The sequence below is a fragment of the Anopheles marshallii genome, chromosome X, assembly GCF_943734725.1.
Source record: "Anopheles marshallii chromosome X, idAnoMarsDA_429_01, whole genome shotgun sequence".
Classification (NCBI taxonomy): domain Eukaryota; kingdom Metazoa; phylum Arthropoda; class Insecta; order Diptera; family Culicidae; genus Anopheles; species Anopheles marshallii.
This window is the reverse complement of record NC_071325.1, coordinates 11,965,261-11,990,763: the sequence shown is the minus strand read 5'-3', so window position 1 is coordinate 11,990,763 and position 25,503 is coordinate 11,965,261. Positions and strand designations below refer to the sequence as shown.

The 25,503-nt window shown below is 44.7% G+C and overlaps 1 protein-coding gene across 1 annotated transcript in view; it reads left to right on the top strand.

The window, feature by feature from the left end:
- LOC128712274 (netrin-A-like) overlaps positions 1-25,503 on the top strand; it is a 53,338-nt gene that overhangs the window by 9,352 nt on the left and 18,483 nt on the right. Inside the window, exon 2 of the mRNA XM_053807172.1 lies at positions 18,907-19,095. Within this exon, the coding sequence (XP_053663147.1) occupies positions 18,907-19,095 (189 nt within the window). The remainder of the gene's footprint in view (positions 1-18,906; positions 19,096-25,503) is intronic.

Sequence of the window (25,503 nt, the reverse complement as noted above, 5' to 3'; positions counted from 1 at the left end):
TTTCACACAAAAACTGTGCGGTGGGATCTACTAACAACCATGTACTATGAGCTGATCAAAGCTTAAAGACATGGTCTTCCAAGAACTTTAATTAAAAGATGTGCAATATAAGCTCAACAGTTTATGAGGATCATATATTAAAACATCAATGTTGAAACGCAACCAAAGCTCAAAGAAATAAACTTGTTCACCATCTTTACTGTTTCTATAAAAAAAACTAGACCGTGTGAAAAATGGCATAATATCGACATCGTATGCTTATGACTTAAGCTCTCTAAAACTGAGCCGAAACGAGCATGCTCGCACGCTACCAGAACGACCTCCACATGTACATCCAGTCAACGGGTAGAGCAACAAACAGAGCGAACCGTGTCGTGTCCATAAAAATAACCGGTATCGTGTCGGTTGTCAAAAAGGTGTTGATGTTCCTGGAACAGATGATCGTAACCGAGTCCGGAGGTCATCATTTTCACCTGAATACTTTCTTCTCGCTGCCCTGGAACGAGCTCTTTCTTTCTTGCTTCTCCACCTCCTGCAGCTCACACACAAACTCACCCCTGCCTTCGGTACTTTTCAACTAGGTTTATCTTCCTCCAGAACATCCAACAAGCAACGACCTACAGTCGGCGGCTTTTCCACCGCCCGGGATTGCTCAAAGCTCGGGCTTAGAAATCTAAAACTTGGGTCCTCGGCAATGCCTTCGACTTCTGCTACAACTGCCACACCGGTACGGGCCAATACAGAGGGTTTTCGGGTTTATGATTCCGACCCGGTTGGCTTGCGCGACCACCGCTTATCGGTGGCATTTATCATCCACCGCGTAGCCGCAACCCCACCCGATATCTTCATTAGGAATGAAAATATTTGTTCAAGAAATAAAACCACAACCTGCGGGCGGCCGAAGGAACCGAACGGCTGGGAGGTTGGTTAGTTAGCGGTTTCTGGAGCCAAGATGCTGCCAGTCCTGGACGGTGCTTTTCGGTGAGGATGGTTCTTTTGCGGGCAGTTTAATTAGAGACCCAGATTTCGTAGAACCTTGGCTGATGTGATACCGACGGTGGGGACAGGGTGGAGGAAACAATTCTACAATCCTGGCTGTTTGGTGAGTTACTTGGAAGAAACATTCTTCATACCCGGAAGAAGTTGGGAATTTTAAATCTGTATCATGCGGGAATGATATCAAGAATTATTGGTTCACACAGAAAATTTCCCTTTCACTGTCTTCAGCTGCAATACTGCTGGTTATATCATCCAGTTTGTATAAAGCCTGAGCAATTTGCCTTCGGAGTTCCAGAAAAAAGAAGTGCACAGCTCAGTAGCTGCTTTAATTATTAGCAAGTTTTGCTAATTGAACACACCCGGCTCATGGCAGTCGTTGGGAAGGTTTCGGTCTTGATTTGCAATCGATCATGCCCAACAGCAAACCGTGGAACCGCTAGATTACAGCAGCAAAGCGTGAGGTTTTAACATTCCGCAATCATTACTGTCACGTTTGGATAATGAACATGACTCTCATGCCACACGAGTTCGGTTCGGAGCGGCGCAGGGCAGGCGCACCGTATCCACCGCAACTCCATTAAAGTCTCAATGACTTCCCACCCTACACCTTAATCAATTATCGACTAATAGGATTGTGCTCAGAAGCTGCCAGCATTTGACGTAGTCCGGTCAGCACTAACGAACACATTTCAAAACAAATTTCTCGCTCAAACGTACACGCTCGCTATCTTATTGTCTTAATTTCAATACCGTCCATTGCCATTGGGTTAGATCATTCAAGGTAGCGGGCGCGATCGATCGAACCCGGTGTTAGCTGTGGAAGCTTTTCTGTGTCGAGTGATCAGTTTCGCTCCCAAACGCCACTGATTAAGCGTCCCCGCCTGCTGACGGTTGGTACAAAGTGAGTCACATATTCATCAGTAATGTCCATGAGTTTATTTATTTTTTTTGTTTCGAGCCGTGACTGGCAATGACTTCATCGCCAGAGTTTGATTACGCGCTGTCGGTACTGGATGAAGTTTTCCACGATTCGTATAAGCATTAGAGTAAATATGGCTAATGCTGTTTTGTTGTGGTTAATTCCTGTCTGTTATTTACTGATGCCAACATTCCATTGGATCACACTAGCTACGATATGAAGTTTGGACGGGAACGGAAACTCAAGTTCCCCGCCTGCCCGGAGGAAATATCGATGAAGGCGGAACACCGATTGAGCGTTTTATTACACTTTCGATCGGATCCATGATTACAAGAAGATCAAGTGCGTCCTATGTAGGTGTGTGTGTTTGTAGGAGATGAAGAGCGTAGACGCGATAAAGAGTGAAACAATGTGAGCCGGTACGAAAAGTGGCTGTTGTGTATCTTTCCCGAGCGTAAACGTCCAGCAATCGCTTAGACAACCGGAATTCACCATCAACACCGTTGGCATCCGTCGGATTGCATCGCACGATGTCGATGTATCGCACCGCCGCACCAAGACGACCCAAAAGGAGCACCCATAAACGTCAAATTAAAAGGAATGAAAAGAAAGAATATGTCTTCAAACCAAAAAAAAACAAGAAAGAAAACAGTGAAGATACCAGAATCAGTGCTTCGAAAGCTGAGACACCAGAACCCGGGAGGCAAGGATGGCGAAAACAACAAAACAAAAGAAACAAAGCGATGGGGAAGAGAGAAGAAAAGAAAAAAACACCAAACAAAGCAATGCCCAAAACAAACCCGACGAGAACAAGCCGAAGAAGCCTCGCTAAATCTGTACCGTTGCGTTAAAAGACGCACACGGCAGCAAAGGATCGAATGTGGTTCACACATTCCTGGGATGGGTTGGTTTTTTGGGGTGGCGGGCAAAAGTGTGTGTAAAAGCCGTAAAAGAGCTTAAAGTTTGTTGAGTGGCGGCGCGGCATAGAGTGTATCCGTCAGGGACGGGGACCATAACAATATATTGCGATGCGCTGCGAAGATAAACGAAGCACGGGGTGCGACCGGAAGATAGGGTGGAAAATTTCCATCCAACCGTTCCAACGTGGACAAAGTGCGATTAATTCTACTACTACTACCACTGTTGCTACTTTCCAGTACTGGTGTTGCAGCTTTTACTAATATGTTCCATTAAGCAAACCCGGCTATTTGGCTTTTGTCTTACCGGTTTCTGTTAGATATCTGGCCGAATGTTGGCCAGCTCGGGCACTTCCTCGGTGGGCGCATATCGTTGTACATCAACGGATTCCCAACACGTCCGGTGGGCTGCCTAAAGCGCTTTGGTTGTAATACCTGAGCAGCAGTGGGGAAGAATTCCGAATACGCAGCGATCAGCTTCATCAGCCCTGTTTCGTTTCCCCAGGAGGAGGACCGTGACGAGTATTGGGGATGAAATCTGGGAGGCTGGAGTACACCGAGAATCATCAAACAGTTTTGAGGGATGGTGTACTCAATTAGCTTCCTGAGATATGTATTACATTTCAAATAGCACTAGCCTTTGTCCAATTGCGTTTGCATTGGATTGGAAGGTTGTTTGTCTTTTTCGGAGAAAGGAAAACAGTCCCTTTATGGTACGTCGTACCGGCTCCACCTCCGTTCCATCACTGGCAATCGCTTCAAAAGGATCCGGTCAATCTTTCAACGAAACACCGATTTCCCCGAGTGTGCTTCAGTATATTCGATTTCTCTGGGATCGATTTCCAATCGCTCCCGGCCACCGGTACCCGTCAAATATATGTCGGAAATCGGAAGTCAATGCAATTTATTAACTGCCTCCCGGGCAAACACACACACCCCTACCCGTCCCGTGCACGGTAGCGGATCGTCGAAAACCCAGATCAAACCGATGCTCCGAGGTACTCCGGCATCCGAGCAAACAGAGTTCGATATACTCCACACACACACACACACATCGGACCAAAGCACCGTTCTCGTGGGCGCCGCAACTGGAGCAAAGATGACCGCGCATTGAGATGTGGTACGGTAAATACGCAAGACAAATAGCGCGTCCAGCGCCCGGGACCCGTGCAACCGGAAAGCTGTCGAAGCGGAATCCGACTGGAAAATATATGACCAATGCAGGCTGATGCATCGCTGCAGCAGTTGGTTGCCTGCGGGCAAGATGGGCCCTGGTTTGTCTACCCAAAACTTCCCAGTGCTTAATTGATGAGGTTCTTTTTTTTGCCGACTGTGGCACCGGGACGAAAGCGTACGAAAGGAAAGGCCCAGCATTCGGTGACTGTTTCCACAAGCACTCCGGGTGAAGAGTAAATTAACAATTTCAACTGATACAGTTTCGAGCGAAATGCTTCACGGAAAACCCGGAAGCACATTCGTTGGGGACGGTTTGAAAGCAGAGGAATGTTGACGAACAATAAAGAGTGGGCTTTATTTTGCTCAGATAATTAAAACGGTCCTCAATTTGAAGATCCCAACCAGAGCTGATACTTCAGAATTTATCCAGAGTACGAGTTGTGTGTCACAACATTTTGTCACAATAGCATAATGAAATGGGTTCTGTTCCTGAACATAAACAGAAACCTAGACTTAGTTGGCGATTGTATACGTCTTGTAACAACAAAGAACTCCTACCGTGCAGATATGGATGTTTGGACAGTGCCTCCTTAAATTCCCTTGCACCATCATCACTTGCCGTTGCCCAGCAGCAATTAAAGTCCGAAAAAAACGGCAGAAAAAGAAAACAAGAAGCCCTACATTTATTGTCACAAACGAAAAGCAAATCTTATTTTCGGCCACACATTCTAGACTCACACCTGTTCGTTTCCTGGAAACGGGCACCGGAGCTAACAGTCCAAACCAACCGACCCGAAAAACCGCAGGTGACTTTCAGCGGTGACGGTAAAACGTCACAAGTCCATTGTCGCTCCCGGGTACACTCCTCCCCCGGGTGTAAGCATTGTGCGCAAACATTCCTTCCGTAGGTGGGTAATGGTCGGAGTGTCTCAAGGAGCGGGAACAGTGTTGATGGTTGACTGCCACACACGTTGCAGCGGTCGGGCAAACGCTGCTCAGTGTTGTTTTGCTGTCCGAAAGGGATGTCCCATTGCAGTGCGACAGGAAGTTTGTGCCATTCCTTCGATGGTCGCAGGTATTGTGGCTGGTTGTGTGTTGTAGCACATTGGGACGAATCCTGGACAATAGAGCGGGCGGAGTAGGTGGTTAGTTCTGTGGGTTTTTTTTGGAACAGAACAATCAACAAGCTGATGGGATAATACGCCGAGATAACGCACCACGCTTCCTCATTTGGAACATCAACATGAAGACACCAATCAGTCAAGCAATCGTCTGCGATGTAACGCGAGAAGTCAAACAAACAACTCTTAATCCGATGCACTAGCATACTAAATCCCAAACAACGCCAGCGGTTGACAGGTGACAGGTGTGGTGACAGCCGGTGACAGTTACAAACGTTTGCGTAGGTATAAGCACTAGATAAAAATCATCACAGCGCTGTATCATGCAGCACTACACACAAGCAAAACAAAGGGCACTGGCATAGGATGCCCGATACATCTGCGTAAGCAGCACGGACGAGTGTTTGTGAAGGTCCATATTTGTCCACGAACGATAAGGATGCTGCGAAAAAGATTAACTAGCGTGTTGAGCTGTTTAATTATTCCGGACACTATTAAAATCGAGCGCACGCGGTAGAAAACGGCAAAAGGTTACGCGCGGGCCCGGATTACGCAAAACTCAATCCCTGCATTCGGGCTTTCCTGCTGCACCGCTTGCCCGCCGCACACATCAGCCAAATCCCACCGGTGCGCTGGTACAGGCGGATAACATTGCCATGGGCCGGGTGATTTGCAAATCCGTTCCGTTTTTGTTTGTATATCATTAGTGCGGTTATCATTGCCGCACCAGGCGTTGTGCCGGGGACGCCGCGCCATCTGTCGTGAGCTTCGGCTTCCTTTTGTGTCCTTCCGTTTGCGCACGTAAACACACCAACATTCGGTGCTGGCGGCTGGAAGTATCAGGAGACTTTTTTCTTCCTGTTGCCTTGGGTTTTCTTCGCTTCCCGATTCCGCCAAGGGGGTTTGCATGAAGTTTGGCAGCGGGCGGGGAGAGTTCCTTTTCCACGGCAAATGCCGACCCCCTGGCATCTCCGGCTCGGGCTATTATCCTGCCACCAACCCATCGGTTGCTATCATTGGTAGAGTCGTTATTTGCTTAAGCTGTTGTCGGCGGGTATTGTCTTGTGCAGTGTTTGAGGTTAGGCTTAGCGATTGTCCGATCCTTGGTAGCTAGCATTGACTGCACTGCCGGGAGATGTCTGTATTTGTAACGTTGCAAAGTGTCAACATTTGTTTATGTTGCTTCCCATTCACGCGTGTGAGGAAAGAGGCTGTTTTTTATTGTTTTGATTAACTTGCTGATTTCTTTGTCTACTTTTTGCTATCTGCACCCTTTAACATTTACCCTTCGAAATTTTTATTTTACTAGACCTCTTATTTTCTTCTCTCCTTTTTTTATTAAACCACTAATATCTCGTGCTGAATTCCTTCAAAATTAGCTGAGTTTTTGTATTTTTTTTAATATAAATATTGATTTGACAAGTAAAACTACAAATAATTAATATTTATCTTTAAAGCAATCTTTTAAATAATTCTAGGCATTAAATCTTTACTTTCAACTCTTCTATAAGATAAGTTTGTTCAACTGAGTTCAATTATTCTTTAATAGATTCAGCAGAATCAGACATGTGGGAACAAACCTTTAAAGAAATAGAAATGAAAATATCACTTCGATGCACTCCAAACATTATATTTCCTCATAAATAATATATTGAGGTATGGTGAGATTTTCAAATTATTATTTATTCAGAGAGCAAGGGCTGCTTTAGTTGAAAAAATATTCTTCAACATGTGTACAATAAATAAATCTGTTAAATTCTTCTCCATTCTCTTACTTTAAACAAAAAAAAAATGTGAAAATGTCATGAAGCTTTTTTTAAACATCGTTTTCCATCACGCGTTTCAAAACTTTCGTTACCTTCGTCAACTCGCCATTGCGATCCCTTGCCCAATCACACAACCTCTCAAGCGTCACTTTATTCCTAAAACATCCCCCGGAAGTACTCAAAAAATCTCTCCATCCACCGCGGTTCAGGGGCATATTTTCCATTCCTCTGGAAAAAACAGGCAGGCGAAGGTTACGGGTAGTACAAAAGCAAAAGGAGCGCAACTTTCCATTTGGCTTCGTTATTTTCCTCCATCTTGCCAAGCGATTGTTCCCAAAAAAAAAAAAATACAGAAATATAAATTGAAAAATACCCTTTTTCTTAGCGAAATGCAGCAACAAAAAATCATTTAGAGGCTATCATTCATTTTGACGGTTGCTTGCTGGGGATAAGAATTTCCGCAGCAATGCAGCGCGACGGCCGGTCCGAATGCCAAAACGACTGGCTTTATAAACACCTTATGATTGAGATGGATTTGCGAGGAAACGGTGTACACGTATTGGTAGCTTTTTGTGAGGCAGTTGTGTTGGTGTTCCTCTTTGTGATTTGCTCCATACTTTCTCGCATGCTTTGCATGGTAGGATGAGTTTCCCATGTTACTGCTGGTGCTGTCCGGGATGCTGTGATGGCGTAAGGCAGTGCTGCCAATTGATGTCAAGTGGGGGATGATTTCTTTTTTTTTTGTTGTTGTTGTTTTGTTTTGCATCCTTTACCCTTGGGACAGGCCACCGGGCCGGAATGGGAAGAAAATCATAGAAATTCAATGAAGGTTTACTTCCTGCATGTGAAAACGAAGGCGAACGAGCGTCATTTGGGAGGCGAATCGGGGTGGATTCGGCCAATGATTTTTTCCCTTTTAAGGCAAGATTATTTCTTTGGCGCATTGTGTTTTTTTTCCCTCATGCGCGTAGGTGAAAGGTATGGGAACGTCTTTGTTCCTATCGGTCCCTATGATTGATGATGCTGGAGAAGTTTGCTTGTGTGTGATTTTTTGTTTTGCAAATAACGAACACTGCATTCTCACACCCGCACATACATACACAAACACTATTGCATTCGAAGCAATGGACGTGTCCTTGCTGTTTGTTTTAATTTTTGGTAGGATGGAAAAGTAATTTTTCATACGGACTGAACTAAGATTGATACCGTTTGGCGCAAAGGCCTGTGTGATTAATTACGCAGACAGTTGCTGCAAATGTTGGGCATATTTTTGGTTTTTATTACATATTTTCCTGTGCTGCACCATGAGCGTATCGGACGAATCTCGGCCTTGCGATAAGAGCTAACGAAAATAAGACAAAAAGATGACAAAAAGTCGTGCAACATAATATATTGATCTAGATTACATCTTCTTCACTGACGGATATTAATGTCTAATGCTTGAAGCATTTAGAAATTGTTGTTTTTGATAGTTATTTATGATTGATAAAAATAAATCAAGGTGGGAGTAGCTATTAAAATCAACTTTTATAATACAATCTTAAGTTTCATTTCTTTTTTGTAGGAATATTTTTACAGTCTAGAGCAGGGGTCTCCAAACTACGGCCCGCGGGCCGAATGCGGCTATTGCAAATGTTACAATTTTAATACAGATGTTCAAAAAATGTACTTCAATAAAGTTCTAATTATTTTTCGAACTGTTCAAATGCTAATTACTGTAATAGTTAGTAACATTTAATACTGGAAATTGTGAAAAAATCATTTCGAGCCCAACATCTCCCTAAATTAACCGAAGATACAGGGTTTTACAACAGATAGAATATGACAAACCCAATTTAATTAATCGCGTAAGCTTATTAGATCAACGAAGAGATTGATAGTGTTACACAACACATTTTACTGAATTGCAAACGCTGGATATGGAGGAACGGGCACAATTTCTTCTTCTTCTTCTTCTTCCATTCGGTACAACAACCTCATTAGGTCTGCCATTTTTGGCTTTCTGGGACTTTATTTATCCGTAGCTGGATAGTCAGTCCTACGTACGGAAAAAAATACAATTTAAGTGCTTCGGGGGCACAATATAGTGAATGTCAAATTCGGCCGAGCTGTTTACGTACCTGCTGGATTCAAAAGTTGTGATAGAGTATACAAAATTAATGTACGAAATTTTACACGAAGGTTGTGGAAAATATCGATTAAAAGAAATGTTTAATCATGATAAATACTTGTGATTAATTTCCAACCTCCTTTTTGTAGTTCAACTCTTGAATCCGCTTGAATGTAAACAGTCCGGCCGGATTTGGCATTCACTAAATTGTGCATGCGATTCCATATCCAGTTTTAGCGATTCAGTAAAGTTTGTTGTCTTCATGTCTATCTTATTTTTTTGTGCGTTTCGGTAATTCGGATTCGCCATATCCTATTTAATGTAAAACCCTGTAATGTATAAGTGGCCCCCACGCTATCATAATTTTTACCAATGCGACCCGCGAGCTGGCAAGATTGGCCTGGTCTAGAGACTAAACTAGAAAGGGAATTGTCCTAGAATAGAGACACAACTAAAATCAGAGCTTAGAATAGTCTAACGAATGCATTAGATTAGAGGTAAAACAATACTTTGAACTAGTCTAAACTAGGGACTAGAGCAGACCTGGAACTAAACTAGACTAAAGATTAGAGTTGGCTAAAGCTGACACTAAAGTTGACTAAAGTTGACACTAGTGCTAGGCACTATATTAGACACTAGACTAGGCTGTAGAATAATCTAGGAACTAGGTTAGAGGTCGCTTACTTAAAAGGTCAAGGCTTGAAAACTAATATTATGCGATGAATACTAATATAATGCGCCTGTATGAACTTTACAGATCAATTCTACGACAACAACCATCAATATTTCAATCGGTGGCGAGTAGGATGCAACAGTTCAAGGAACGTTATCATCAACAATATAAAGCAGCTCCGTTGGGTGCTGAATATTCTCTCATACGGTGGTTTTTTGTTATTCGAAAGTGTCCCAACAGCAGAGAACTACGCTCTAGCTATCAAAATGGCATTGAGAAACAAATTCTTTTCATTCTTCAAGAGGCACGGAACACTCTGCCCTCATTCGAGTGTATTGGTTTCGGCTTAATTTCCGCTGCAACCCTTTTCGATTGAAGATAGAATTCTGAGACGAAGCATTTAATTGAACCGACGAATCCTCTTAGTGTTGATTCAAATTTAATCAACCTGCTCTCCGCGTCGTCTTCTGACACTAATGAAGCAAAGTTTCTTTGTGTGTCACCCGGGAGGGGTATTTTTTCTATCTCTTTCGCCAGGTCGTTTGTTCGACAACTGTCCCCAAACAGCGCCCGGTCCGCCGGTTTGGCGTTTAGCGCCAAACCGGTGAGCTTTAATTACGGTATTATCGTCACAACACGGAAGCGCCTACGGGCCTTCCCGTGGTGCCCAAGAATTCGAGCGAAGACGATGACAATCAATTTAATGGAAATATTTAATTAGCCTAATGGTGGCAGACAGTTGCAGAAGACGCTCGCTTCCAATCGTTTGGTAGCTGTAGGCGCGTATCCGCGTAAAGGATTCTGGCCGGGTAGGAGAACCCGGATCGAGTTCGCAGCAAAGTGAAAGTGATGGTCGCGTCGGATTACACGCTGCTCCTAGGCAACGTGTTGCGATAGTACACGGCAGTGGTCGTATTGATAACTCACTTCGAGACCACGTTTCCGGAAACTGTTCTTTGTACCATGGCAGGCATTCACGGGGTGGGTCCTGCCAACATGGATACGTTGTTCGGGGGCTCCAATATATCTGGCTGGCGGCGCTCAGAAAGATTGTAAAGTGAAATTTCATGTCGCCGTGCCAAACGGCTAGACTGCACGGTCTATTCGGTTGGAAAGTGAAATTTGGTAGGGAAACACCAGGAAAAAAAACGCACACTGGCAACCATTCGAACAAGTCGTCGAAGTCTGGAACTATTCGCGTTACAGTTGTGTTACAAGATTTGTGCAATCCTTCATGACGTAGGACACGCTACTCTATCCACTGGTTTGATGCTGAGTGGACTGACAGACAGACACCCGATGATGGTTCCTCGCTGCCGGGATACGGCTGACGGCTTTAGACAGCACTCGTTTTCGGCAAAGCACTCCAGATCTCTGGAATGTCAAGGATTTTCACGCGAGTGTGGGTGTTTGTGTGGTAAAACAACTCCAAAGTACTCCTCGCGACGTAAAGACTCCCTCGTAAAGTTCCACATCAGCTGATGATGAATGTGAGAGTGGTAGGAAAATCCGGTACGATGTCAGAATGCTGTGCGCGCATTCCGGTTGAGCTAGGTGTCGAAAGTACAAATTACCGTACTGTACGTACGTAACCGCACTGGTACGTGCCGTTCTGCCGTGGAAAAGTTCGCTGCTTGCTGCTGCTGTAGTCAAGACTTCCGTGAGTGATGAACTTATCAGTGTGCGGTAATATTTCAGTTCTCGTTGCTCCGTTCATGTTGGGAAGAGTTCTGAGCAATGAAATGGTTTTTGAGCTTTGAATACAGGAGAATGACGGCATTGTTTTCAAGTTGATCTATCTATTTTTCTATTAACTATATGCTTTAATTTATATAAATCCTTGGAAAAGAGTAGGAAATCTGACATCGTTAATTGAAAGTGTTTTAAATTGGGTAACACATTGCAGATATTATGACTATCTCCTCAAATATTAGCATATTATAAGATATTATCTCTATCTCCATCTTAACAAAAAAAGTACATAACATCAACAAAATTCTACTTTCATGACATCAATACAACTCGCTAGTAATGCAAAACGTTGCACGGATTTCACCGCTGTCATTGTTGACAAATTAAAATTTCCTTGTCATTTCGCAAATGTGTGAACTGCATTCACCGAAATGCTTTCTGGCAGATAAAAAAGCGAGTTACGACCAGCAGGTAGCGTTGCTCGGCGTACTATGCCATCCCATCCCACTCACTCCCGGCAAAATGTATGTAAAACAACTGTCAACCCAGCTGTCAAAATATGAATATTTTAGCGACGTGGAGCATGCACAACCCAAAATAGTACGTGATGGGCTGAAAAATTGATTAATAGCATTACATTTTTTTTTTGCTCTTCTCCGCTTCAAACCCGTAGCCGAATCGCTGGTCGGTATGATTTTTTTTTTGGTTGGTGCAGGTGCAGCGCGTGCATTCAACCATCGCTACGGCTCCATATTGCTTCGTCCATCGGTTATGGACGGTCCATTCATACGGCGTATCTGACCAACCGTGAAAACCCCTTATACCGATCCGTTTCCGTTCTCGGGCAGGCGTTCCCGGTCGGATGGGAAATTGCATTTGACATCGGGAAGGGTGCCCCAGGTTGGTGCACAGGTATTAAAATTGTATCTAGCAGGACTTCCGTCGATGCACAGTGTACAGTGCGGGGTCTAAGTACAGGTGTGACCATGTTGCATATTACATTTTAATTATTGTTTTTGTTACTTTGCTGATTGAGATATAATTCTCCACTGTGCTTCTGTGTTACAGACTCTTTAAAATGAACGAACTGTTATTAAAAAATAATATAAATATAGTTACAAACACGCCCACTACCGTGCAGAAAACGGAACCGTTGGTGGTAGATGGTGAACCGGTGCATTTTGCCTGCAAAGCGAGTACAAGACCGCAAACGATTGGAAGCAATTTTGCAACATGTGTGCACTCTAATTGATCGGTAGGTTGAAGCATTCTGTCCCCTCCTCGCCGTAGCCAGTCCTCACGTGATGGGAACCGTGTCAATGGAAAGCCTTTTTCCGCTTTCACCGCCAAACGATAAGCGAGTTAGTGCAGGGATACGATAGCAGGTGGTTGAAAAAAGAAGCTAACAGTAAAATTTTATACAATTGCTAAGTTACTAGTAATGTCTTAATAAAAAATTGACCGGTGGTAGGATATGGAATAAAAGAAGTTGGGAAACACCTTCAATCATTTAAAGTCATATAACATTAAAATACCTTCAATAGTTCATAGGAAACCAATCAAAGATAAAATGGCTATTTCGAACTCTTAGAATCCTCTTTTTAACACACACTATCAAATACCAACCCCCTCCCCCCCCCCCCCTCCATTCCCTTCCCCCTGACCCCTTTACTATTCAATCATATTTGCACTCCTACCCCAACTCCTCTCTTGTAAAACCAAATTATAAATCACACAAAATAAATCGTTGGCAGCGGCCATGACTGCAATTTCCTGATCGCGGAACGAACAGCCAGCCATAACTCAATCAACCACCACCCAAAATGCCTTTTCAGAATATTGAACCGATTAATGGGAGTATCCGGGAGTAGCAGTTTCCGCTTCTCCGTTCCCCAGGTCCCATGGTCGCGTGTCTAGAGAATGCGCGCCTAAGTCTATCATCGACTAACACCAGCAAAAAAAAAAGGCCGGAATATGCCGAAGTAATCTTCGTTGTCGTTGGCCGTTGCGAAGGGTTAAACGTTTCGGTGGGAGGGCGGGATTTGCGCTATGTTTTGAAAGGAAATGGTAGCTGAGAAAACGGGCCCACCCTCATCCGTAGCGTTTGGCTCCTTTTTTCCCCCGCTTCCTGCACCCCTAGATGTTGCATGGTTGTTTTTTTTTTTCAAACGAAGAGTTTCTCCAAAACTCCTTCATTGGGTGGGTGTGGAACAATTTCGTGATGTAAATTTCGTCACTCACATTTTTTCGTACCGGCGGTTGAATGGATTTTTGGGGATGGCTTTATTTTTTTGTTGCCCAGGTCACATACTTATATGGTGGTTCCGTCCGTGCATGGTGTGCTGCCGTTCCATTCCTATTCCGTTGCAGAACGGGCTGAAAATATGGTTCCCCAGTATTCTGTTTTCAATTTTTCGCATGCTTAAAACACCCCGAGAAAAGATTATTCTTACATCGCTTGGAGGAGGGAACCAGCAAAAAAAAACAGGAAGGTTTCGGCGCTTTGGGGGACAGGACTTAATCTCAGGCTTATCCCAAAACAGCTTGCCAATTTGGCGCAGCCATTCCGAGCTACTTCGACTCTATCTTATTATATTGGCACGTTCTTGCCACTGATGCGATAAATCCTCTGCCTGACAAAGGCATTACGCTGTTGTGTTGGAGATGTTATTTTGTATGCAAAATAATGGAAATGCAAAATTCACTTCGCCTTTGCTTGGACAAAAAGGTTATTTATTCCATGTCTAATATTTACGAGGAGGTAGTTTATGACAAGATAATGGACATTTGAAAGCGTTGTGCTAGGGCTAGTTAGCTAGCTATCCATCTAGAGCGGATAATTGAAGTATTTTTAGGCTTGCATAGAAAGCCAACTACATGCCATGAATATGAAAGAAGACGAGTACCTTAGCTTAAATATATGGGGATCTTTCTTCATGAATCACTGATATTTGAATTTTACATAGGTTGGGCTATCGCCAAAGTTATCCCAATGTGTGGAAAGATGCGAAGAATACAGATTTTTAAGCATTTTTGGTAAGTTTTTTTTTTACAGAGTTCAGTTAGTTCTGGAATAGAGGATATATTACGAAATTATGACCTTCACACACATGTTCGAAGAAATTAAAAGGAATATTCTCAGATATAGATTTCAGATAGAACAGTATGTAAGGTTATAAAAGTCCTCCAGGTGCTATGGGTGGTGATGTCATTCGATGAACATCGAACTAGTGTTGAGCTTAATGAATCTTTTGCGATGAGTCATTTATATGATTTTTTGACGAGAAGTCATTCAAGTCAGGAGTCGAGACTCAAAAGATTCATGAATTCTCAAGATTAGTGAATCGAGATTCACGAAACCTCAAAAACTCACGAATGAATCTTTTTATTCTTTCTATTCTAAGATGAATTCATGAATCTGTAGAATAGAATTTCAGATTCATTAACTCAATTCAAAGATTCATTCAGATTTATGAATCGGAATCTGAACTACCCAACACTACACCGAACAACTTTGCTGGGAAAGACACAAATTAACGAAAAATGGCATGTAAAAATGTGACTAAACTTAATTACTCCCGGTTCGGTGCGTCAGAACTTTTATGTACCCAACGTATATTTCCACTCTTTAGTAGCTAATAAAATACCACATGAAATAAATCACAACCATTCACTTCAGCACCATTCATCCGCTGGACTTCTATTGCAAATCTCCCTTTATACGTTGGTTAAACAGCTACATCCTCAAGAAAAAAATCATCACATTATGGTAAAAAAAACCATTACCCTCCCAACAAACGGTTTGACCACGTAAAACCAATGTAAACGTGTGATGAAATAACACCAACACCAGAAACGGAATACAGCAATCTAGAACAAACAAGTGCACGGTACAAAAGCGAACAAACAGGGCTGCACATTGACGGCTTATGACAAGCGGACAGGTGCTTCGGGTCGGAGCATAAAATTTGACACCCCACATTGTGTCCAACAAGTCGCACCGTACACCCTCGGTCCCGCTGGCTAGAAGTCATTAAAAATATCGCTGTTATGGCGGCGGCTTTTTCCCCCCCTTGGTTTGGGGTTTGCTTCAACCTGTTAGCAGCCCTTCCGTGCCGCAGAAAAAAAAACCTTCCAGCCACCCCCCAGCATCCAACGCTGGATGGGTGGAATGCAACATATTTTAACGTCACACAGGACCTGCCCCGGCACAGGCGTACGGCGCAACCACATCAAAGTTAATTACCAATCCCTTCCCGGTGTCGGCAGCACTTTTTTTTCATTTCGTCTTCTCCGTGCTAGCATTTCGTGCCATTTTCACTGTTCGTGCTACAGTTGCAACCAGCACGCTCGCCCATTTCGTTGGTGACCTTTTGTGTCTCCCTAGCTTGACCTAGATGGTGGACTGCGGAAGGGATAAGGCGCGAAAAGTGGTGGCGGAGATCAGAGGATCGGAGGGCTGGGGAGCATTATGTTGATCATGCAGTACGCAAAATTTGCATCCATTAATAAGGTGATGGGAAAGCTTAATGTGTTTGAAAATGTACGAAAGCGAATAGCCGCATTGGGTCGTAATGTTATTGCTACTGGATAGTAAAAGTTGTCTGTTATGTAAAATCATTTTACCAGTTATTAGCTTACGCTTTATAGACTATTTTTTAGCTAAAAGAGTAGGTAGATTTAATTAGAACATAAGAATACTGAACATTAACAAGTTAAAATAAAGAAATTAAGTAAAATTTTGAGTATTTTAAGACATAACGAATTTATCTACTATATCCTCAGAGACTGCATCTGTCGAATATTTCGTTTGTCTAAGCCAAAGCATCAGTTAAATCATGATAACTAGCCGAAATGATCGATTCACAAATATTGCATTACGCTTCAAATAAAGCAATGGGGGTGTAAGCAACCGTTAGGGGAGGAAAACATCACAAAATTACAATTAAACGTATCATTGTGACACCATTATCGGGTGGTCACGTTTGAAATGAGCTCACGTTTTTGATGATTCCGACCAGACGACGGATGGGTCCGGGAGCTCGATGAAGCGGTGGCGTGGTTGCTGTACAATAACAGCGCGATGAGCGATGTGGAGAGCATGTGCCACCTGCTGTCGTTTCGAAGGATCTAGAGCAACCCGAGTGGCAACATTCCGCAAAAAGCTGCACCATCATCATCCTCATCTGCGACCATTATAATGCCTTTAACGTCGTCGTTCACAGCGCTTGCACGCCGCTCGGGGTATTCGGTAGGCGAAGCCTCGCGCCCAACAATCACACCTCAATGCGAGCGCACTATTGCCGGGGTGCGCGCTCTAAAAACAAACATCTTTTAATTGAAATTAGGTACGCCCGGCAACGATCTCGTTCAGGCAATGCGTCTCCGCATAGTCATGGAGACGGATAAGCCGATGGCGGTATCGCAGTGATGCGATACTTTGAAGCTGTAGCAACAATACAGTGAGAGAAACAAACACTACCACCCACCCATCCGCCGTTCATCCCGCTGCTGGCACCGTACGAAACAACAAACAACAGTATATATATATATCTGACGCGAGAGCCTCTTGACGTTTACTCCAAAATACCCGCACGCGGTACTTTATTGTAAGAGGAGCAGACGCAGCATCAAGCCGCATCCACATCCGCACAGGTCACCGCGGGGAGAAATCTTGTACAGCAGCAGCAACAGCCGAGCCTTGCAGAAGGCACGGCTGAAATGAGAAGATTATCGTGTGACCATTTATCTTGATTAAACTCACCGCAACGATTCAATCGTTCGTTCGCCATCCACTCCACGACGACCCCCAAAACCGACGGTAGAGCAGCAGTGGCGGTTGTCGTACTGGTCTTTTTTTTTTGCATTTAAATTTGAATTAAAGCAACTCATCGGGTGGTTTTGCCAACATACCGTGCGGGGAATGATTTTGATTTAGCCGCTCCCACACTACTTTGCCGGTCTTTCACACCTACCGCCGTGAAGGTGGAGGGCGTCCGTGAGTGGTGGGATGTTTTCTGCATCTTCATCCGTATTGTGCGGGTACGATTTGTCCTAATTGACAGAGATTTCTAATTTTGTAGTCCACTGCGCCAACAGGCGGAATCCCCATTAAGGGGTTTGCCGCTCCAGCAGGTTCCAACAGGTGTTCCTCCACAACTAGATCTTGGTACGTCTGTTGCAGCTCGACCAGGAGCAGGATTCTGCAGGAAGAGCCCGCTATGGAGGAAGACTACATTACTGCCCAAAGCTACTGCTCTCCAACATCTCTCAAGGTCTATTTTGAGCTGATCAAGTCCATTATAAATTCTGGCTGGCGCGCCAAATAGCCCATGGGAAGCACCTTGAAAGAGGTCTTCGGTTGATTGTATTGTCTCAGAGATTTTTATCCCCGTTGAGATGATAAATAGCAACATTGAGCTAATGATGCAAGAGGAAAGAAAAGAGCAATCATGAAGTAGATACACTCTGTACAAATTGACATTATTTATTCGATTCCAGAACTCGTCTTTTTCAGGTGAGGCAAACTCCTCCAGAATCTTTCCGCTGAAAAGTGGGTAGGTAAGTGTTTGTGTGTGAGAGTACACTGCGTGAAGTTCGTACTTATCGTGACAGATACGTCATAAAAAAAAGTATAATCGAGACGAATTACACACACACACACACACACACACACACACACAAACTCCAACGCTACTTCCTGTTTGGCTGCCATTGTTGCTCGCATCAGACGAATGTTTGGAAGCTTTTTTTCCCCCCATTTGTTGCGCTGCCATTGCTGCTGAAATAATTATTATTTACACAACGAAACTGTCTCAGCGCCGTACACGGGTCGGCTTTTGTTTCTACGGGATCAGTTTCCGCTGCTTTGGCCGAGCGTTTGTGCTTCACCCGCAGTTCGACTCACAGCGCGTCGGTTGCGTGCGAATCTACGGAAGTTTCGTAAAAGGTCCCGGGCACATCGTCTTCGTTTCATCCCCGGGTGCATTACTATGAATAATTTAAAACACCGCCGCTTCACTGCAGACTCCTGCTCGCCATAAAAGCCAGTGAGTGGGGGTCGGAGACGGTTCTTGGGTGCGTCACCGCGGCGGCTCTTTCCGGAGTCTGGCTGCGGAAATTAAAGATTAAATAGCGACCAAATGCCTACACCTTTCCCTATCGGGGCTTATTGTTTGACTCATTGGCTTGGTTTCAAGTGGTTGTATCCAGTGTTTTCAGGTGCCGTAGCTCGTCTGAGTATGCTCGCTGTCTTCCTTTGACCAGCACCGAGGGTTAATCCAGCCCAGAGCTGCGGAATCACGTATTGCGAGGTATATTTTCGGGTGACAGATCTCGCCATTAGCTTGAGACGAGATTGGGGAAATGTACCGTTTGCATGATTCTCAGGATGCTCCAAGAAATGTACCGATCGTTGATTGTTCCTTCTCGTCCAAACTCCAAACATTTACATGCCCAACTAATCTTGCCTGCATCGTTCTGTTTCGCTTTTGCTCTCATTTCCGGACGGTTCCATTGTCGACGTAAAACCAGCCTGCAACTGTAACGGACACGCGCGCCGCTGCCGTTTCAACATGGAGCTGTACAAGATGTCCGGCCGGATATCCGGTGGCGTATGTCTAAGCTGCCGGCATGCGACCACTGGACGTCACTGTCACTACTGCCGCGAGGGCTTCTACCGGGACGCTACCAAACCAATCAGCCACAGGAAAGTTTGTAAAGGTATGTAACGCTGCTGTACGAAATCTTTCTGCTCATTCATCAGATAATTCGTCAATATTGGATGCTGCCTTACATTTCTTTTATTCCATCCATCTTCACGCTCACGATCACCCAAACAAAGAACCAAACGGGAAGCAAATTTGTGTGTCAATGCTCGCGTTCCACCACAGGATCTTACTGCTTTCCCGTGTCATGTCCTTCCCCGGTGTAGAACGAGAAGAAAAAAAAAATCATCAGATCACATAATTTAATGAAGATTTATGATGTCTGTCTCAAGGCGTGATAGCCGACGATGTTCGCACACGGTTTCGCGAAACGCACGCTATTAATCATTTCGCACCGGCAGCGCTGCAAAACGGATAGCAAATCCAATACTGGGAGCCGCCATCTTTTTAACACACTGTGCGAACTGTTTGCAGGCCTGCACGAGGTTTTTGCACGCTTACGGGCAACCATAATCGGTAACTAATTTTAATTCCAGTTTGCCGAATGCCACCATCGGCAAGGTGACAAATCTGCCTGTTGGCATACTTATCGCCGTGGAGGGATTTTTTTTATCGATATAGGTATACAATGGCGAGAGAATCGCTTAATGTTGTGTAGTAATGAATTTCCAGCATTGTGTAGCGGGCGGAGATGACTCAGGAATAGTACGACAATTCGCATGTCAGGGTTTTCATGAATATAATTCCTGATATCGCAATCGCAGCAACTCTCCAGATCAGGCGTGCCCATTGAATCCAAATTCAGCTGTAATTGTTAAAGTCTATCTAGCAGAAATTCTACCATAAATCTCCCATACCGCTTTAACGCTCTTTAGCTGATTGACTTGGTTGAGCGGAGGCCCAGCGCTAGTCACAGAGGCACGCATTTGATTTCCCGGCGCCGACGAACGCTCCGCAAACGCCAGCACGAACCCAGGAAGTGCGTTCCCTGGGAAAAGATTCCGGATTTCCGGTGGTGGGTCTTCTTTCCGCTCGAAAGTAATTTCTTTCTGAAGATTATTAATAATTCATCACCACGCTCGATGCGATGGCGTGTTTTTCCCGCAGCCCGAGCCCTAGGACCTTCCACCATCGATCTTGGCACCTTTTTGCTACGGAAAATAGACAGGCCGGCACCGGATGGGGGGGAGCTTTCGGTTGCGTTGCTGTTTGCGTCCCACCTTGCGCGATCCATCATCGCGATGGATACAACCGACCGGTCGGGCAAATGTATTGTTGAATCTTTGGAGCCCACCGAACGCTTGCACGGGCAGGTTTCATTACCGAACCCACCTAACCGAGCGGGGAATTTTGGGGAATTTTTTTTTCCACTCGAAGCAATTTTCCGATTTGTTACTTCGGCCCGGGCAGGACGTTTTCAATTTATGCTTTACCGTTCGGTTTCTTATGCCAGTTTCATTAGCACGTTCTCGCTTCCTTTTTTGGCTAGCAGTTCATCGAAATCAGGAATTCTACATTCAAGCGGGGATTGCCCAATGTTGGGGTTTTCGATCGGTCACGTTTTCACGTCTCGCTGCATTTTCCTTGCCGACTGATTTTTCTTCCAACGAGGGCATCCGTAAAGGAAGGGAAACAAAATTCGACATTCTTCATTCAACCTACGCCAAAAAGTGCTTTTGGAGGGATTTTGGAGGAATCTTGCTACGCTTCCTAGATTTTGTGAATGGCGAGCTGACGTAGGCCGGGGAAGCTCAATGGCAAGCATATAAAATGGGAAATAAATCACCTCAAGCTATGGTTATACGTTAGCATATGGATATCCACTGATGAGTATTTAAATATATTTAGCGGAAACATTTTAGTGAACCAAAATCCTGCCAGCCTATCTTAGTGCTTTTCCTGTAGAAAAGTTTGTGTAAACCCAACTTCATCAAGGATCTTGCCAAACAAACCTTTCCAAACCACAGCGGAATGCTTGTTCCATTTTGTTGTTTGGGTAGGCGCATTGTTCTCGGCCCGTTATTATGCCTGTCAGCTTGCTTTATACACCCCTTCCACGAGGGTTGACCAGTGATTATAGATGAATTATGGATGTGGTAGCTAAGCGGTACCATGTTTGCTTTTCCGTGATGGTTCCGTGATCACGTCTGACGACTAAGAAGCTGAAATATTTTTAGCACGCAGCTCCCTTTTGTCCATGCGAATCCATCCAGTGGATTCAGGTTTCACTTTTAGTTTAAGGTTGCTCGTTTTTGAATAACTACGAAAATCGACTGAAAATACTAAATTAAACATCTAATTTGAAGGACAAATCCTCGAATCCTTGTTTGAAATCATTTTTATTGAATAAATTTCGTGGAGATTTCTTTCATTTCATCGTAAAATAAGTTGTGTTTGAAGACGGATCAAACACTGATCAACATCTGTTGTTAACAAGAACTCACAATACACAACAAACAACAGGTCCCACCATATCTAAATAATTATGTCCTATGATTGCTTCCTTTGCTTAGGGAATTTATTTGTAAGATACGGCACGGGTTTCAAATGAATTTTTTTAACTGCATTCACAATAAGATGACGACCATTATTGCGAGATGTTCTGCTCATTTCTACTACTTATTCATTGAAAATAGAGATGGAAACTGTGTCAGATACTATTTTATATTCGTGAAACATTTATGATACCTTCAAGAAAACTTTTGAACGAAAAAAAAAAGCTAGCCTGGCCATGTTTTGTTCCTGACTGAGAGTTACTTTCACTGTATATATAACAGTCAGGGAGTGCGAATGAAATGTTTCCGTAGTTGGCAATTGAGCTTTTGCATCGGTCCGTTGTTTTTGTAGCAACACAACAGTTTGTAGAGCGTTTCCAATGTGTTCGTCAAAAAAAAAAGAACTTACGTTTGAAATTGAGCAGTCATCTAGCCTCCGGCAGATGGATAGTCGGACAAAACGAGCAGTACACAGCCGACATTAGGCAAGGGATAAAAGTTAACTACACGATACGCATCCCAGAACAGCCGGCCGATAAGAGTGCCCAGCGGTACGATAAGGTGCACCGCATTGGCAGCACACAACCATACGGCACTGGCCTCCAGGATCAACTTCAAACGTAAACCAATTGTTTGGTGAGCGTGTCGGAAACTGTGGGCGATGGACTGACGGTGCCACGCCGCGTTTTCAGCTGCCCGGTGCGTGATACCCGGCCCTGCTCAAGGGCATAATTTCGGATCATATCAACATTAGAGAGCATCGGACAAATGGACGAAACAAACAAACAAACAACGAGCGTCCCAGTGCATCCAGTGCTACAAATCTGTCGATGTCGGTTGCGGTAGCTTGGGACGGTTCCGGTGCGGTGGCCTTCGAATTTGTTTTACCAGTGCCGGGAATGTGCTGTGCTTTATTGCGTACGCATGCACGAATGTGCAAACAGTACGCCTGGTAGTTCGTGCAGCCTGTCCATCTGTAGGCAATGGGTAGGGATCTCCCGTATCCGTTCACAACAACAGTTGCCGGCGGAATGTATTGGACGGATTGGTGTTGACTCGAGGTCATCAGACTGTTTGTTCGTTACTGGATTTTTGGTCCAAGTCGGCGGAGTACGCACTGCCGGGAGTCTGACAGATTGATCGGGTGCTTGTGTGTGCCTGGGCGTACGGTGATTAAAATCTGTTTAGTGAGTCGGCTAGAACAACAAGGGCGAGACGTAGAGTCTTGTCAATTTTTCAAAAATTCATCAAGCTAGAATGCGATAAAACCATTAGCAGTGTCAGTGCCGCAACAGTTATATACTCTTCATCAACGCTTCGTTCGCTGATAGGTGATAACGTAACGCTAAAGATTGTATTACGCCACACAAAAACTTCAGACATCGCTGGAATACGGACATAGAGAATAAAGTTGAACATGTCACCATACTGTTTGCCTAAAGCTGGGTGTATTTTCTATTCCAATTTTGCAAAAAAGCGCCATCTGTCAGTTGACTAACTGTCAAACGACGTTTCCGTGTACAGTGGGCTAGGTTGAAAAACACTTTGCGCAGCCCACTGTAAGTCAGAGTCCGATTCGAAACCCTCCCAAAATCCGCACCGTCCGACATGGCCCCGGGGGCAGATGATGAGCCGAAAATTTAATTTCACCAGGTCTGGCCGGGTTTTCGTGCATTTCGGGCTGGATCGGTAAAACCGATAACGGGGCCTACGAAAAGAATACAGCCTGCGGGCCAACCAGCAAAACTACCAGGTACCATCGCCGGCCGTATTCATGCCCAGAATTACGAGCCAGATCAAGAGTTTCGCACAGGTTCGGTGTGGTGATTTCGTTCGTTCCCGGGAAACAGCCACCGCCAGATACGACACGCACCACAGCCCGGACGAGGCTGTGCGCACTTATTGCTACCGGAGGCTACGCGGGACCATAGCGCGCTTTGCAAATGATTGAATTTTAATTGTTCACCCGTCTGCCGTGCACCGAATTCTATCCATCATCTTTGCCGGGATTCACCCCGGCAAGTTAGTCCACGAGCGGGTGGCGTTGTTACCCCGGGGGGCGCCATATGGAAAGCCAAATTGGCGGGGAAGCACTACTGCATAAATGCGGTGGAAAATCACATTCCTGTGAAGGGGACATCCTGCGGGAAGGTGCAGGAAAATCCCGCAGTTGACAATCGGTGCGATTGGTCAGTTTAATTGTTGTCCTCATTAATGATGAACGGTTGAAATGAATCTGTCAACTTCTGCGCTAATCGATCGGACAGCGATTGAGGCGTCGCTTCACACGCCTGATGTACAAATAAAACGCATTGCAAAAATGGAAGCTTACCAGTCTAGAAGCTGGAAACTTGTAGACGTAACGGTGTAGATCGGATGGAACGGTCCCGGAAATTCAGATAAACCGCAGCTGGGAGCTTCAAGTAGGGAGGCAACACTACGATTTATGGTACGACAAGGGAGTTGGTAATGAATTTATAAATATTCTAGCAGATGTCCAGGTGTACTTAACACTTCCCAGTGAATGTATGAGGATCGCATCCGGAGTCTTTTCAACGTGGGTTCTTTGTCGGCAATTTCGAGTGCACGGCGACCGAGTGCACCCAATTGCCCCATTAATTATTGTTAAGGCTACTACATTGTTTGTGCAGCCGTGTGTTTTTACACATTCCAATAGCAACACGCCGTTGTAAGCAACCATTGTATACCGAGCGTCTTATTTATTGGAGGATTTAGCTTCCAGAAACACTCGCAATGACTACTAATAACAACAAGTGCTGCTCATAACAATAAAATCAGTCATTGCCAATATCTTCAGAAATGCAGCGTTGCAACGCAACATCTCATGGTTTGAAGCAACACAACAACCCTTGTGGATACGAGAAATGTGCAACAACATTCGTGGCCTTCCGTTTGGCACCTTGAGCTTCCGTGACGTTTGCTTGCAGTTCGTTACACGGCTCGATTACACCGGCCTCCGACGCTACCGCTTCCGCGAACAGCGGAGCACAGCTGGCAGAGGAGGTGAAAATATTTATGACTTTGGTGCACCAAAATATCGCATTAAATAATTTTTAATGTACATGCGCTCCGCAAGTGCGCCGCCGGTCGTTTGGCCGTCGACTCCGGTCGGTTAAATGCATGTGTACGTCCAACGCCACCACCATCTATCTGCCTCCCGGTAGAGGGCACCACTCTCGGTATGTGCCCGTCCTAGCCCAGCAGCGATATTGCTATCAACATCATCATCGCTATTATTGCTACCTGCCTGCAAAAATCCTGCTTGAAAGTAGCAAAGTGTTTTTCCTTTGCCTTGCTCGTTGTATCGTTGTCTGGTGAACAGCGAGCGCACCGACGTCGTGTGCGGCCCCCGCCGTGTATGATGCGCAAGGTGTGTTTTGATTTAATACACCGTACTCTGCTGCACATTTCGGTGTGGATCGGTGTCCGTTTGGCAAGATGTGTGCACCGTACTCAGCACGGCGTATCTGCGAAGATAATCTAAATCGTGGCGGGACCACCGCCCAACCAAGTGTGAGGTGAGATTTGCGATTATACCCAGCACTGAGGACGCATTCCATGCATGATGTAGTGTGATGTGCGAATAGTGGTACGCCGTTTCTCACTTCAGAAAAGTCTGACGAAGGAGTTGACGTACGAAAAATGTGCCACAATGCGAGCGGGAACTCGCTGCAAGCGGACAAGATTTTATGAAGGATTTTCTATTCCATCAGAAATTGAATTAGTCCGGCCGGGACAGAACTGCTGCGGCACGTAAAATTCGACTACCATAGCTAGTTGGAGTTGTCGCACGAAAATTCCCCAGAGTGTCGTAGGCCGACATCGTACGTTTGACCAACCAACCACATTTACCACTGTTCGAGATCATCGCTGAAAACGGAAAAGTATTGTAATCTTCCAGGACTTATTACGAAACGTGGATAGGTGCTTGCCACATGCACGGAAAA